Source organism: Mesoplodon mirus, assembly GCF_964341445.2.
Source record: "Mesoplodon mirus genome assembly, chromosome: 8".
Classification (NCBI taxonomy): domain Eukaryota; kingdom Metazoa; phylum Chordata; class Mammalia; order Artiodactyla; family Ziphiidae; genus Mesoplodon; species Mesoplodon mirus.
In genome coordinates, this window is record NC_138984.1 from 80519683 (window position 1) to 80537315 (window position 17633).

The window sequence follows — 17633 nt, forward strand, 5'->3', positions numbered from 1 at the left end:
GGCTGATGTTAAAGCTCATGTATGTAAGACTTTCATTAATATAATTGCTGTTTTATGAGTTTTTATTTTTAACCCTTTATTTACTTTCTTTTTACTTTGAATTATTTGTATGATTCAATTTGGCTTAGCAAATAAAAAGCATGAATGGAAACATTATCAGTTAACAAAATTAGTAATTCAAACCAGCTAAGTCTTAATGTTCTGTTCTAAGAAAAGCTTGTAGAAGATTAGAGCTCCATTACTGAGAGCTTTGGGCTGCTTCAAACATGCTTCTGTGTGTACACTGAGGGGTTTCTCTTCACAGTTCCCCGCCCTCTAGTGGTAGTTATAATAATGCCATTTTGTAGTCCCCGCACAGGAAATGCCTGTTCTTACTTCAGTTACCAGAATCCTTTCACAGGAAGTTAGGTGTGGTCTTTGAAGGAGAATTAAAAAAAAAATGAAAAGAAGAAAAAAAGCATGATGGAATTTTAGCTGCAGTCTTCTTGGTGCCAGCTTATCAATCCTAAACTCTGGGTGTAAAAGATTCTGCAGGGGTAATGTTTTAATATTCTTATTATGCTTATTCTCTGTGATGCTTCTTTACCTTTACAGTAGAATCCTTGGGGGAATCTGCAGAGGACCACTTTCATTTTGAAGCTGCTGTCTGCATGTTTTAGCATGTCTCTGCTATTAGAGCATCCAGGCATGGCAGGTTCCTCCTTGAAGTGTGCAGGGACCTTCTTCATGCCTATGCCTGTCACTAGGCATAAGGGTCTCTGGGGATGGGTGAGGAAAATGAGGGATGTGTTGGAGGCTCTGTGATACTGAGAGGGCAGTTTTCTAGCTGGTGGCTGAAAGGTCCTGGTCTACTTCAAAAAAAAATGTGGACATGGTACAGTAACTTATGTTATTTAAGATTTCCCTGTTGGATCTAGCATATCTACAGAAATGATCTGGATGTGAATGAATTTTACTTTTAGAAAAGACACCTCGTATATTTAAATGGTAATTCTCATTCCTGTAGGGTAAGGGTTAAAATGGATTGATATTTTAAATAGAAGGAAAAACAGATAAGTGATTGTATATAGATGGCATTCAGGAGTCAAGATTTTGGTTGTATTATTTCAAAAAGCATAGAAACTCTTGCCCCTGATTCACAGATAATGTTTGAAATGATTGGTGTGCTCTCTTGAGCTATATATGTTAGCCCAGTAAAATATGATTAGAATACAGTAAAACTCCATTTATGTTATCACAAAGACCAACATTAATAGGAGTTCATGTAAAAGATAAACTATCTTAAACTTACTATTTTTTTCAAATCCAAATCTGCTACGTGGTTTCTTAAGAAATGGGCACTGTTTGAGAAAATGAGCTATCTCTACAGTATTTCCTAAGGTACTTCAAATTTGTTAATTTAAGAAACAATTACACTAGCTAGCAGCAGGTTGCTAAACCAGGGGGTCCAAGCTCCAGACCTCTTGACGTGGGTGACTTCCTGCCTGGTTTGGCAGGAGCTGGGTCCCTTCCTGTGCAGCTTCCGAGCAGTTCCAAATGCAATCCGGCATTCCCTGCTCCTTCCTGCTCCCTTGCTTTCAAGCAGTATCTACCTATGTTTCCACAGCCTGGCATTTCAGGATTTCCAGAGCTCTTTACCAGGTGCATTGATTTTGAATAAGCTCTTTGAGGTGGAAAAGTAGGCCAAAGGGAACATGGAAAAAAATGGAGAGATACATGCAAGATCTTCGCACAGCCCAGGTTCTGCAATTTTTGATAATTATTCATCTCTTGTTATGGATTTCGGATATTTTTTTCAGAAGGGATGCTGAAAAAGATGGCTGCCAAAATATTCACACAAGTGAAACAGCAAGCACAAACCAGTATTCTCCATTTCTGAGCTCTGAGTTGGATATTTTCACTTAAAACATTTTGGGAGTGGGAGATTAGATTACCTCATAGACACCTACTGAATGTGAAAGATAGATCTCCATGCAAGCAGATGAATGCATGCAGGAGAATCCCTCGAATGCCAAGTGCAGCTTCCTTAGTAAAATATTACAGATAGCTTGGTTTATATATTTTATCTCAGTATCATGTAATTGGCCACAGTCACATTTTATCCTAATGACCGTTGCTTTTCTCTCTCTCTCTCTCTCTCTCTCTCTCTCGTTTCCATAGCACTTTCTTATGCAAGGAGCTAAACAGTGATTAAAGGAGCAGGATGAAAAGATGGCACAATCAGTGCTGGTACCGCCAGGACCTGACAGCTTCCGCTTCTTTACCAGGGAATCCCTTGCTGCTATTGAACAACGCATTGCAGAAGAGAAAGCTAAGAGACCCAAACAAGAACGCAAGGATGAAGATGATGAAAATGGCCCAAAGCCAAATAGTGACTTGGAAGCAGGAAAATCCCTTCCATTTATTTATGGAGACATTCCTCCAGAGATGGTGTCAGAACCCCTGGAGGACCTGGACCCCTACTATATCAATAAGAAAGTGAGTTCTTAGTCAAGTTGCCTTTACTTCCTCTACTTCCTAATTGCTTCCGGGCTAGGGCCAGGGATGTCAGGTGAAGAATGTTGTGCCTCGTCCCGTCTGCCTGAAGTATCATTAGGGTACTAGGTGGGCTTGACCATGTAATGGCCCCATTACCCTAGAAGCCTTTTGGAATCACTTATTTGAACCCATGTCCAGGACAGGCAGAGAACTGAAGGGGCATCCTGCAGTGGGGGAAATGAGGAAAGGCAAAAGTCTGTTCACCTTACAGTGTGGTGAAGCAGAAAGTTAAGACAAGGAGTATATTTTTTTATGCATTAAAAATAATATTTCCAGGAGTAGTATCCAAATTCCTCTTTACAATATCTAGCTCTACATAAGGTACTTTGATCTTCAGCAGGTTTATTCCTTCACACCCTAAACTTTGCCCATTCCATGGCTCCCCCCAGAAGAAATAAAAGCAGGTGGCTTTTAAGTGCCCAAAAAAGAGTGTGATCAAACAACACCTCTGGAAAACCCTGAAGTTCCTCTGAGAAAATTTTTATCTAACTGAAAAACTAATCAAAGCCTCATGTCTGAGCTCTTTGTGAATTATAATTACAGTTTTAAAATACTGATATTAAAACTTGATAAGGATGCTAAGTATTCCTATGGCAGTGACTACAGATTTTCTTTATGTTCTTAAATCCTCATATCACTTACCAAATTAAGGAGAGTTTATAGGGCTCAGAAAGAGAAAGCACATAGCATCATGTCATATGTTGGTAATTAGTATATTATTATATTATTTTATAAGACAATATTTCTAAAAAATTGTCTCACTTTTTTCTTAAAATGTTCTTAATTTTAATACTAAGATTCTAAATTCTGTTTTATGTGTTTGTTTTCTTTTTCAGACATTTATAGTATTGAATAAAGGGAAAGCAATCTCTCGATTCAGTGCCACCCCTGCCCTGTACATTTTAACTCCCTTCAACCCTATTAGAAAATTAGCTATTAAGATTTTGGTACATTCATATCCTTTTTTCGAATAGTCATTTAATATGATTTTGCTCTTTGACTGACTTATTGAGTTGGGAATTTTTCAGAAATATGCGTGGTTGGCAATGTTATGTGTTCTTTCTTTTTTTTTCCCTCTTACTCAACAGTTAGCATTATTGCAAAATGGGATCATAGGTAAGTGAAACACTTTGCCCCATCTTCCGAGTATTTCTTCTTTCCCTGACTTACTACTTCTTTCTTTCTTCTTTCCTCCTCTTCTCCCTCTGAATTGCCTACTACATCCACGACTTCTTCATTACTTTTGATGGTATTACCAGGCTCTCCTTTTACAAGTCTTCAAATTTTACAAGGTTATCTATATAATGGGTAAATTCTGTGAGTTAATTTTCTTCACTACTTTACATTTGGAAAATATATGCATAATCTGAATTATACAATTTTATATCTTTTTTATCTGAATTTTACTACTTTCTGCTTTTCATTTTAGCATTTGAAAGCTTTGAGTTAGTAAATGTTTATAATTGTGATGGAATACACATTAGCCTTTCAAATGTCACTTTTTTGGGTCACTTGTTCCTATGTTTATTCCAGTCTCAGGTCCTGCTACAATTATCTCCTTATAAAGGCGTAATTTCTATTTATCCATATACATCCTCATTTCATGCTTCATTCTCCTCATGAAGTATCTACTTCCTAGAGATGGGATTGGTGATGCCTTGGTGGGAGATGGTGATTTGATTTACTTCTGAAGGTTAAATAGAGTAGTTGTGAATGAGAAGTTTTATTCCAGGCCAGGGACAGTGATCTGGCTGACAGCCAGCCCTGGAACAACCAAGGAAGCAAAGGTTTGCAAGACTGGCTGTGCTAGGCAGAGGCATTTATAGGAAGCGCACAGAAGCCTTGGGATGAGGAACTGATATATATCAAGAACTAGAGGTAAGGAAGGGGAAACTGAAAATTAAGCAAAGTCTCAGGTAGGACAACTTTAAATTTTGTTTCCTATTTCCTAATTAGAAAGAGTCATTGCCTGAAATTTACAACATGGTCAACCCAGGGCTTGGCTTTAAGGCTTACAAAGTAAAAACTTACTCTAGCAGGCCCAGAAAATATTTGAATTAGATATGGTAGGGAATTAGAAAAGATAAGGAATTCAACAGATGGGATAAGCTTGGTACAGGGAAGTCATCTAATTTCTGGGTGGAGGGGCTGTAAAGCATGTCCTCAGACTTGCCTGGCATTGTGGCAAATGATGTCTTTAGAAGCGTGGCATTCTGGAATTCAGTTTCCTTTTAACCTCTAGGTCATTCCTTTTCCACCACCCCCCCAGTTTTGCATAGACATCAACATATTTTAATTTCATACTTTAATTTCATGTTTTAACATTTAATCATTTCTTGTGAGTGTTTTTTAAGCAATAATGATTCCTTACTTCTGTTTTTCAAGTAAGAGAACCCAGTTGTACAGGGAGAAAAAATGCTTTGAGTTAGCTTTAGGAATGAATAATGAAATTGAGATTTAGATTTGAGTCACTTGAACTATAAATTATGGTCCATTATTATGTTTGAGTGTTTATAATCTGGGCACTGAATAAATCTTTCCATAAATTATTTATTATATTTAAAAATAATTGTACATCCCTATGTACTCACAATTTATACATGAAATTATGTGGAAAATTCAGACTTAGCCCAATGCTCTGTTCATAGTAAATACTGAGGGAGTACATTTGAATAAATAAGTGACAAATGAGTCAAGAGGTTAAATGCAAAACAAGTGACAAAATGGAAGGTTTGAAGAGGTCAGAAAAATCTATTTTTCTTGAAAATGAATGATTAAATAAAATTAAGAAAGCCCAATGTTACAGGAAAAGGCAGGAATTTTTGTTGTTTTTGTTGTTTTAAAACTTTTGTGGGGAGATAGTATATTTTTTTGAAAATCTATAATCTCCACTCCAAAAAATTCTATATTAGGAGACCCAGGAACCCTAACTTAATGCCCTCTGGGAATAGAGACTTCCAGTGGTAGAGGATGAGAGCAGTTTTAGAAGTTCTGATCAGAGACTCTGGGCATTGAGGACCGAGTTTATGGTGGGGGCTATTCAGGAATCAAGATACAAATTAATTTGAAGGTTTGCACTTGCTTCCCAGAAAACAAATAGAACCTCCAAGGGGCAAAGTTGTTAGGAGGCCTGCAGTGGTGCAAGTTGAAATGTGAAGGCAGCCAGGTAAATCTAAGATTTGCCAAACTGAACGGTTGACTCTCCCAGAACCTTACAAATGGCATATAGTTATAAATTTCTTCCAACGTAGAAAAAGTAGATTCTTAAAAATCTCTGATTGCCTGAATTAAAATATTATATTTCAGATATCTCACCTTGGAGTAGAGATATGAGAAAAGGCAGGTAGACTGATAGACACATTCTTCAGTCTTTTGGTGATAAGGCACATTTGCCTGGAGATCCTAGTAAACTTTGATGTAAATAATACTGTACAGTTTGCAGGTGATTTTCCCAGTGATTTTGTCTTATTCCTCACAACACAAATCCTAAGCTCAAATCCTGGTTTTCTGACTTCAAGTGTCTTTTGCTATAAGATAAAAATGCTTGGGGTTGGTCATGGTGGGTTTTGGGCACAGTTAAGCGGTTGTTGTGTATTTATTATCATTAGTTTATAATCCAGAAAATGGCCACTCACAATCAAGAAATTTGTATTTTAAACCTAGATTGGTATTTCTATTTCCACCAAAACTCCTGACTTATTTCTTAAAGAGTTATCTTCATTGGGAGCTGTTGCATATCAAATTAGCTTTGTTTCTTGATTTTGGCAGAAAAATCTTATGCTTACTATATTTTTGTCAGGGTATATTTTGAAAACTGAAAATGCTGTTGATGTGCCCATTACCTTGTTTCAATAGTTAAATAAAATATGGTTATATTTTCTAGATAGTAAACATGTAAAAAATAATCCATATTCCTAAAATTCCCTATCAGAATTTTCAATGTGTTGCATGTCAGTTTTTATTATTTTACTTTAATATGCACACTCTCCTTTACTTTGCATTTGTTACTCATTCACGTGTTCATTTGCAAATATTTACTAAGTACCTACTGAGTGGCAGATGTTCTTCTAGACACTGGGATGCAACATAGAACCAAATCTAGTCCCTGCTCGCATCTGGTTACGTTCACGTGTATGTGTGTGTTTGAGAGGAGAGAGATAATAAAAATAAATCAGCTAGTGTCAGCTAGTGATAAGTGCCATTAAGAAAAATAAAGCAGTGTAAAAAGAGAAGAGTGGCAAGGTCCTGTTTTAAATCATATGATCAGGAAAGTCCTCTCTGAAAAAATAGCATTTGAGTAGAGAGCCAAAGGAAGTGAGGGAGTGAGACATGGAAATCTGAGGGAAAAAGGGAATAGCAAATAGGAAGGCAAAGGATAAAAGTGGAAGTGTACCTGGTGTGCTCTAGAATCAGCCACAAGCCCAGAGTGCCTGGAGGGGAGTGGGAAAGGCAGAGAGTAGGAGAGGATGAGGTCAGTGAGAGTGAAGGTCGGGGCTGAAGTTGTAGGCCATGGTGAAGACACCAAATCTATGCTGCATGAGATGGGGAGAGATGACTGAAGGGTTTTCAGCAGAAGAGTGTCATCACCTGACTCAAATTTGAGAAAGATCACTCTGCCTGCTGCGTGGACAACAGACTGCCTGGGGGGAAAGAATGGAAACAAGAAGATAGATTGGGGGCTTAATGCAATTATGAAGGCAGGGGATGCCGGTGGCTTGGCCTTTGGTGGAAACAATGAGGGTAGCAGATGTCATCAAGTTCAGATGTGTTTTTCAGAAGAGCTGAATGGGATATGCTGAGCAATTGGACATGGGGTGTGAGGGAATGAGCAGAGCTAAAGAAGACTCCAAGTGTTTAGTCTGGTCAAGAAAGAAAAATGTAGTTACTTGAGCTTGGGACATTAGGTGGAGGGATATGCTGGATAAAATCAAAAGCATGGATTTGAACATATTATTTTTTTGAGGGGTCTATTAGACATTCAGTGGAGGAGTTGAGAAGTTAAATGGAAATACAAGTCTGGAATTCAGAAAAGCGTTGGGCTGGAGGTATAACTGAGAGATGTCAGTGTATGGATGGTATTTAAAGTGATGGCAAAGACCTGAAACACTCCAAATCACACAATAATGCAGAACTACCTATCATTCATAACGGGTAGGAAAATAAACAGCTTTTGGTTTCAGAAAACCTGGATTCAAACCCCACCTCTGAGATTTACTTCTTGACTCCATGACCTTGGGCCAAGTTACTCCAACTGTTTTGAGTCTCAGTTTCTCTATCTATAAAATTGCAATTGTTATTTATACATCAGTAAAAATAACTACATAAGTACCTGACACCATGACTAGCACTTGGTAAGAACGTGATAACTGGTAGCTAGGACAGCTATTGTTGATAGTAGTAGCTACAATTCTAGGAGCAGCTGCTGCAAGATTAGCAAAGGAACACTCTCATATTGTTTAAGGAATTCCACAAAGAATTCTGTACAAATCTCTACTGTCCTGAGGCTTGATTTTGCAAACAAAATGTTTATACAGCACCAGAGTTAGGAGCTGTTAATCGACCAAAACATAATGTGGTCAGTTCCAGCCTTCTCATTTTGCAGATGAGTTCATTGAAGCCCACACATGTTTAGTCTTTTTCTAAGACTACATTTTATACAGTGGCAGAGCTAAAACTTCAGGTTAGGTCTTTTGCAATTTCCATCTAACAGAAGAAAACTGATTTCTGAGCCCTCAGGTATAAATAATGTACTGGGGGCATTGCCAGTATCTCTGTCTCTGTGTATTTCAAAGGTTATTTTCAGTGGCTCCAGCTTACTATTTCATTAAATAGGAAGCTTTTTAGCTCATCCCAAAATTATATGGTATCTATGTAGAAATTTAAAAATCACAGTTTTCATCTATGTAGAAATCAAAACCCCAAAATTATATAGGTCTAAGAGAAAGGAAGGTAAACAGCTTATGATTTCTATTTTTCCTGCTTTCAATGCTCAAAAATTATCACATAGTTAGGAATTTGTTAATAACAAAATTAAACAACTCAAGAGTTAACATTATGTGTGTGTCACATATATATGTGACATTTAGTCAATATTTCTGCTGTCTCACAAATATGCACCAATATGTAGAAAGAGGCCTGTCTTACTTTGCTTTGAATTCTCCATTTTTATGTTAGAAAGCCTCTTACATAAAACTATCTTCTACCTCTAGTTCATATATATTTTAAGTTGAAAGTTTCTCTGCAACTTCTCTGGATATTATGTATTATTACAAACCCCCTGGACAGAACAAACGATGTCTTCGCCTTAAGAATAACAAAGAAACGCCCTACATTTTTATGTTTAATAAACAAATGATTAGTAGTAATAAAAATGATTGTATCCTCTAAGAAAAGTATTAGTACTCTTATCTGCATTTACACAAGAAAACTGAGCCTTAAAGAATTAACTTGCTGAAGCCCATGTGTTTGGTAAAGAATGCATCTGATCCACAGTTCATCACTTTAAAACTCATGCTACTTCATCCTACCTACATGGATATAGGGGTAGACATCTAGTTTCCAAGTCAAAAGTTACATAAACCATTTTCAGTATAAACTTGAAGTCTTTCCTCATCATACACACATAGGAAATATTTTAGACTTCCCAACTGATGGGTTAGTATCAATCAAAAGGTTAACACATTTTTATTAATACCTGATATAGAGAAATTAATAGATTTAAAAATCCTTTTTTTTCCTGATATTATATGAGGTTAACCTACCTCTATTTTATTTTATATACAAAGTCTCTTAAGGAAATATTATTCTAGGATCATTGTTCTTTTGAAAAATGTACTTTAGTTGATGTCATGGAATATATATTTAGAAAATAAATATATGCATTTTGTTACCAGTTCTAACCCCTTGAAATCTGCCTTGACATGGAGCTTCTATACTTTTTCAATGTATGGTATCACCAATACCATGTCTACATTTTTTTCATATTTGTGTATTTGTTATCATTATCTGAAATCCTACTATTTCAATCACTCACCAAACTCCAAGAATCTTAAAGATATGTGACTGATAAAATAAATTTATAGTGATTTTAAAAAGTAATCGACTTTGAAACTCTCTATTTAGAGATTATCTATTAAACTAAAAGCATAACAACCTGACTCTAGTTGTCTCTTATTTGGTTTAAAAGCAAAATAGTTTTATTTGCTTTCCTTTTTGAGCATCTGTCAGGATCTTTAACTTAAGCATATTTTTTGTTATTAAAATGATAGTCATACAATGTGAAAAACACGAGTTTGAGTGTAATGATTTATTAATTTTGACTTACTGGGTAATATTCACTCTTTCTATTGTTTATTAATATTTGAATATATATTTTACATTATTATATATACTTAATTTTTATCATTATAAGGAGTAAATATTTTTAAGGGTCATAAAACCATGGCTTGTCTGTTATGTGACATAAATCTCATGAGGCTATCAATTTCCACTTTATATTTATCCAGTGTTCTCTCTTTCAAAAAAAGTGTAGAAACTTGTGAGCTTGATATATGTGAAAAAAAATTTCATGCTGTATTTCTGATCCATATTAATAAATATATCATTAAAAAGGGAAAATTTATTTCACTTAGTAGTAAACAATCTTCCGAACTGACATCATTCAGTAGTCAATGGACACTGCAAAATGGCAAGGGTATGGTGGTGAACAATATAGACATGGCCCTCATGAAATTGACTGCCTAGTAGAAAAAAAATCAGTGTTAACATTAGTCGTTGGAGGAATGGTATCAGGTGCTACAAGTATATATTACTGATAGACCTAATCAGGAAATGTGCTATTGTGCACAGCATTTCACTAAAAATAACTTCTAATCTGAGTGCTGGAGGAAAAGTTGGAATTGGCTAGGTGAAGTAGAGAGCATGTCCAGGGAAAAGAGGTGATATTTGCTAAGATCCTGACTTGAACAAGAGCTTATTTAATTCCATGACCTAAAACAATTGCAATAATATTGGACTGGGGAGAGTGAAATGAAGAGTAACAAAGCTGAAATTGGAGAAGTAGAGAGGAGTTAGATCTCCTAGACTCTTCACTCTTTGTAAGATATTTGATAGCCATCCTAAGGTAGTGGAAAGCTATTGAAATTACATTTACAAAGGTCATTTGGTACAGTATGCAGAAAGGATTGAAAGGAGTCAAACATGGATTCAGAAAGACCAGTTTAGATGAAATTGCGGTAATCTAGGTTAGATTTGATGGACACCTGAGCTATGTAGTGATATGAGGATTGGGGAAAAAGGTTCACTGAATCCAGGCATAGCAGGTAGAATTGACAATATTTGGTGTTAAGTTGAATGTGGAGGTTTAGGGAAGAGAAAAATGCAAGATCGCTCCTAGGTTCCTGGCTGGATCATGAGCCATTTTCTGTGATACAGAGATGTCAAAGGGGCAGTATTTGAGAGGAGCAGAGGGATAGGATGAAAAGATTTTTTAGTTTAGTTTTAGAACTGAAAACATTTGAAGTGTCAATGAGATGAGTAAACATAAGTGCAGATGTAATATGTACAATTGGGTACCATGGACAGTTGAGTTCAGAAGAGAGGGCTAGTCTGGAGAGAAATACTTGAGATCAGTGGGCATGTAAATGTACTTGGAGCTATGTATGTTGATGAGCTTTACTAAGATAAATATAGCAGGAGAGGGAAAAATGGCTTGGATATCCGATGTCCTTTTCAAAAAGGGAAATATAACATTTCAAAGGATACAAAAAAATTGTTGTCCATGAGACATGAAAAATCAAGGGATTGGGACTTCATGAAAGCAAAAATAAGAGAACATAATGAAAGGGGGAAGAATCATGCTTGTCAAATGCTGCTGAGAGAGCAAGTCAAATAAGAACTCAAAATTATCCTTTTGTTTTCAGGGACAAAACATGAAGATGTTTGTCACATTTAGAAAGAAAACTGGTAGGCTAAGGATGTGATAGATAAATGAGGGAAAGTAAAGATAAACATCTCTTCCAAGAAGTTTGGCTGTGAAATGGAAAAGAGGAGTAGTTAGTAGTAAGTAGTTAGAGGATTGTGGTTTATAGGAAAGTATTTTCTTTTTTTCCTCCAAGATAAGAGAGACTTAAGCAAGTTTGTGCTGATAGGAAGAGGTGGATAGAGTGGGAAGTGTTAAAGGTAAGAGAAGGAAGAGATAAGAGATTTCTGAAGTGTTCTGGAAAGGTAGAAGGTGTCCAGAGTATGAGTAGAGGGATTGAAATCTCCCCCCATTGAAACAAGAAGGAGGAAAGGATCTTAATACAGAGAGGTTTGTCACTTTGGGGGTGGGGAGTAAAGATATGGCATTCTGATCCTATCTCTTCTCTCAGTGAAGTAGGAAATAAGGTCATGAGTTTGAAATGGGGAGGGAAGGAAGAAGATTGGAGATCAGAGAAGAGTGGAGAATATTTGGAATTGTCTTTGCAGAGTAGGAGGTGCAGTGAAGTGGAGAAATATTTAGACTGTGTTGAGTGTGGGTGAGGCTGGGAACCATGTATTTTGAATGGCGCCAACCGACCAAGGGGAGTCATTTTCTCCAGTAGAGCCTAGCAGCCTAACAGACACAGAGGATCCTCTAGTTTTTTATACTAATAACAAGTCATCTTTAATTTTGTCTTACTTTTTGTTTCTTTTTAGCAATAAAGGAAAAATGTTTCTTCTTTGAAATGGTGTTTTTCTGTGTTCTCTAGGTTGTAGTGCCCTCATGTGGCTGATCCACATCATTCACTTATGACTGTTTTCATGTGGATGCATTTTAACAAGCTGAGAATTAAGCATGTGCCTTGCATAGTGATTGCTTTGACTAAAGTCAGTTGCGGGTGCAAAGAAGCTTCCTTTATAGATTAACACATAATACATAACACAACATATAGACAACACAACACTATTCTATTTTACTACACTTAAAATCGTGCTGATATTTTGCTATGTGTAAGTAATGTGAAGATTTATAATAAAAATAAAGAGTGAGAAGTGATATTAATAGCATTTATTCACTGGAATTTTTATAAAGCTTCTAAATCTATATTGATAAAGCTCTTGTTTTGCATAAGTACAGCTGAATCCTTCTTGTGCTTTTTATTAACTATGAAAGAAAGTTATTTCAAGTAGTACTACTGAAAGTTTTCTTAAAGAGCTTTTGTTTCTGTTTTTCAGTATAAAGGAGAGTGAACTACATTGGCTATGTCTACACAGGCAAAGTGGGGTAGAGTGAAACAAACCACATGTTTGTTATAAGTAGTATTCTCTATGATTTAGGAAATTAAGAAAGTAATTTATTGAGTATCTACCATGTACAAGGCACATTACATTGTAGGAAGTTTAATATATTTTAACTAACTTGATCCTGACAGCAATCCTGTGGAATGGTTATTCTTTCTCCTTTTTATAGCAAAGTGACCAAGGCTTAGGGAAATTATTAAGTAATTTGGCCACAGTTACAAACCCAAGAAATGTCAGTGCTAACACCAGCCATCTTCTCTTACTATTCAGAATTTAATGAGCAATCACTGTATATTATATATTCCACTTAGAAAGAATTTTATTGAAGATATTCCACTCAGGTGACCCTTAGGATGGAGTTATAATGCATTCAGTTACAGTCGGCCCTCCCCATCCACGGGTTTCATATCCATGTGTTCTACATTCGCAGATTGAACCAACAGTAGGTGGTGTACAGTGTTCAGGTTCCATGGTTCCTTGAATCTGAGGATGCAAAACCCATGGATACAGAGGGCCCACTATGGGACTTGAGCATCCGTGGATTCTGATATCCGCTGCAGGTCCTGGAACCAATCCCCCACGCATACTGTGGGACGACTGTAATTACTGGAATTCTCTTGTTGAATTTTTGTCAGTCTTCATACATGCTGAGCTTGCACTCCAGTCATTGAGTCTGTCATTAAAGAAAAAAAAATTGATAAATTATTTACCAATGAGCTAATTTCTTTTCATTTAATCTTTTTCATTACTAAAATCACATAAGTAGCCTCCAAATAATTGATGGCTTGGCCTGACATGACTTGGTTATGGAGTTGTTAAAATTACAGAAATGGAAAAAGCAAACTCAATAATAAAATAATAAGGGCATAAGAATTCTAAACTTCATGGTGGTGAAAGACATAATGGTGTATGAAAGTGAAATTTTCCACTGAATTTTGTCTTCCTTGACGGTATTCTTCTACTTTATTCAATGTGCTCATTATGTGCACTATTCTTACCAACTGTGTATTTATGACCATGAGTAATCCTCCAGACTGGACAAAGAATGTGGAGTAAGTAGATTTTTTTTTTAAATCTTGCAATATTGTTGTCCCTTTATGTGCATTTAACATCTTGAGACCTCATCAGTTTCTTTATCAAATCATACTAGCTACTACAAACCAGTTAGACAGTGATTCAAGTTCATTTCAACCACTGATTTTCTGTAGGACAAAGCTTGCACTGGCTCATTAAGTTGCTCCAATTACTGCACTGATTTGACTGCCAAAATTTGTAGCTCTTTATCTTCCTTATGAGTCTCACACTCTTTCAAAGGTCACCAGTGATTACTAATATCTGATGATAAAAATTATACCTAGTTTGTATGTTCTTTTCCTCATGGCTATCACCTTTCTATGTTTTATTAGTATATATTTCATGGCTGTTAATGATGTGCATTTTATTAAATAAAAAATCTTCATTTATTTTTGTTAATAACTATTTTCTTAAATTAGACCAAAACTAGTGTATTTCAGGTAATATCTTCATATAGAACCATATTATTTGGGCCTTTAAATGAATTAATGTAGCAAGTACAATACTCATTTATAGTCAATGAGAATGTCTCAGAATGTAATGTTTCTTTCTTCCTTAACTACTACCTAAGGTCTACATTATAGGGAGACCAATATAGAACTATATGGAAGCCTCTAATTTGTATTTGTTGTTCTTCTCCTTTAAGATATGTACATGTAAATTACCTACTAGATCTTTAATGCGGGCTTGGCTATTTTCTCTCAGGTACACCTTTACAGGAATTTACACTTTTGAATCACTTATAAAAATACTTGCAAGGGGCTTTTGTTTAGAAGATTTCACATTTCTACGGGATCCATGGAATTGGTTGGATTTCACAGTCATTACTTTTGCGTAAGTATCTTAATACATTTTCTATCCAGGAAGAGTAAATCATTAGTGGGAGCCTACACTGTATTTCTCCTTGGTGGTTTCCCTTAACAGATCAAGCATTTTTCTTGGTTATTATGTGAATTTAGGATATTTTTCTTCCAATCAGATTGTGCACTTTGGAGAAATTATGGACTATCATAGTAAATTACATGGCGTTGATTTCAATTAGTGCTGTAAAGCAATAAAATAAATTTCCCAAGTAACAGAGATTATGATTGATGACAATGCCATTTTTCTCTTAATTGGGAAATCTGATGGCAACACTCATTGAAGTTGAAAGATCTTGATGAAAGACCAACTTAGACTTAGATTTCCCTAAATTCTGAATAACTCTGATTTAATTCTACAGGTATGTAACAGAATTTGTAAACCTAGGCAATGTTTCAGCTCTTCGAACTTTCAGAGTCTTGAGAGCTTTGAAAACTATTTCTGTAATTCCAGGTAAGAAGAAACTGGTATAAGGTGGTAGGCCCCTTATATCTCCAACTGTTTCTTGTGTTCTGTTATTGTGTTTGTGTGTGAACTCCCTATTACAGATATGTGACAGAGTTTGTGGACCTGGGCAATGTCTCAGCGTTGAGAACATTCAGAGTTCTCCGAGCACTGAAAACAATTTCAGTCATTCCAGGTGAGAGCTAGCTTAAACACCGAGGCTGACTTTAGCAGCATTGGTGCTACAATCACCGCTTTTGTGCGTAAGCCTTGTTGCTTCTCACCTATTGCAAATAAATTTGTAAAAAAGCAAGAATCAGTACATCATATTTTGGGTGGATTTGATTCTTTGCTTTTACTAGTTGCTTTCTTTAAAATGATCTGTTCTAAATCAGCCTTTGAGTTTAACAAGTTTTTGCATGAGGCATTTGCAGTAACAGGCTACATGGTCTGCGTCCTGTAACATCAAGCTTTCTGCATAGAAGCTAAACTGTAAGGCATTCAAACTGCTGCAAATTTGACCAGTTAGGTCTAAAACTGGTAATTTTCTTAACTTCAGATAAATGAAAGAGCAAGGGATAGCATGAGTGCTGCATGGGGCTCAGTTTTCAGATGTCTTCCTTTTTTAACCCATACTCAAGCTTGCAGAATTCACAAATATATAACCTCATAATTCAGTGACTTCAAGATTTCTTACTACTTTATTCATATAGATTTTTATAAAATCAATAAGAGGTTAGGGAGTAAGACATCTGCAAATAAAGGCAAAAAATTTATACAAGGTTGATGTTTAAGCATGAATAACAAAACCATTTCTTTTGCTCTAAGGAGTATTTGGAAATACACTTTTGGTTTATTTTCATTCACGGTTTTCTAATGAACATACAAATTCTGCTTTCATTCATTTTCACCAGCTAGCAGGCTTTTCATGAAAATGTTATTCAATCACAAACATTAAACTAATATTGTTGGCATTCTGCATGACATCTTTATTTTCCAGGACAAGCTCATGATGTTTTTGTCTGTGAAGTAGCTGTCGAATAGTATATTTAAATTCCTCCCTTTGATTTTATGTGTAGGCCTGAAGACCATCGTGGGCGCCCTAATCCAGTCAGTGAAGAAGCTCTCAGATGTAATGATCCTGACTGTGTTCTGTCTGAGCGTGTTTGCACTAATAGGATTACAGCTGTTTATGGGCAACCTGCGAAACAAATGTTTGCAATGGCCCCCAGATAATTCTTCCTTTGAAATAAACATCACTTCCTTCTTTAATAACTCATTGGATGGGAATGGTACCACTTTCAATAGGACAGTGAGCATGTTTAACTGGGATGAATATATTGAAGATAAAAGTAAGATATACTCTTTTAACCATTAAGCTGTTTAGTCCTTTAAATATTAAAAATATATATATAGTGAAAATTGTCTCAATTTTGATGTGAGCCAAATTACTTAGACCAATTTAAGATAATATATATGATACAGAAATCAAATGGTATCTTACTCCTTTTTCCTTATCTTTCAATCAACGTGATAAAAGTTACCATTTGAAGATGTGTTCTTTTCCAAACCAGTCTTGACAGCAATACAATATAATGCTTTATAAACAAAAATATTTATTTGTTAGGGATTGATCAGGAGTTTTCAGTCATCTTAATAAATAAATCAGTAGTTTGAACTATTCAATGTATTTTGCTGAAATGGATTATTAAGAAGACTGAGGAAAAATAATCTGGCCCTATTTGGTTTGTCTCAATATATGTATTGAGTGCATATGATGTATCTGGAAATGGAGAAACTAAGATGAAATCTGAATTTGTATACTCATCAGAGAGTTAAGCAACCTCAGTCCAGCAAGTTACTTATTGATGAGAAAGTGTAAACTCAAAACCTACCTTTATAATATTCTTATTCCAGTTTATCTCTTTGCTATCAATCATTGTGTTAGAGTTGTTTATCAATACAGTTTGATTTTATTTTAGAGATGGACATCAGAATATACTTATGCTTTAGTATAATTTCTTATCATTGAAGCCAGCCCCTCTGTCATTGGAATGTCCAAGTCCCTCCCTCTCCTTTTTTTTTTAATTAATTTATTTTATTCATTTATTTTTGGCTGCGTTGGGTCTTCGCCGCTGTGCGGGGCTTTCTCTAGTTGCGGAGCACGGGCCCCAGGTATGTGGGCTTCAGTAGTTGTGGCACATAGGCTCAGTAGTTGTGGCTCACGGACTCCAGAGCACAGGCTCAGCAGTTGTGGTGCACGGACTTAGTTGCTCTGCGGCATGTGGGATCTTCCTGGACCAGGGCCCGAACCCGTGTCCCCTGCATTGGCAGGCGGACTTCCAACCACTGTGCCACCAGGGAAGCCCCCTCCCTCTCCTTGTGCAATTAGCTAGCCTACTTCCATTGATCTCTTGATTATCAATACTCCATTGGGATACTTAGTCTGAGGT

The 17633-nt window shown here is 36.1% G+C and overlaps 1 protein-coding gene across 1 annotated transcript in view; it reads left to right on the forward strand.

The window, feature by feature from the left end:
• The first annotated feature begins 437 nt into the window (after window positions 1-437).
• LOC309809082 (sodium channel protein type 2 subunit alpha) overlaps window positions 438-17633 on the forward strand; it is an 88661-nt gene continuing 71465 nt past the window's right edge. Inside the window, exons 1-7 of the mRNA XM_082629802.1 lie at window positions 438-536; window positions 2161-2478; window positions 3375-3493; window positions 13764-13853; window positions 14581-14709; window positions 15098-15189; window positions 16260-16532. Coding sequence (XP_082485928.1) covers window positions 2212-2478; window positions 3375-3493; window positions 13764-13853; window positions 14581-14709; window positions 15098-15189; window positions 16260-16532 — 970 coding nt within the window. The 5' untranslated portion in view covers window positions 438-536; window positions 2161-2211. The remainder of the gene's footprint in view (window positions 537-2160; window positions 2479-3374; window positions 3494-13763; window positions 13854-14580; window positions 14710-15097; window positions 15190-16259; window positions 16533-17633) is intronic.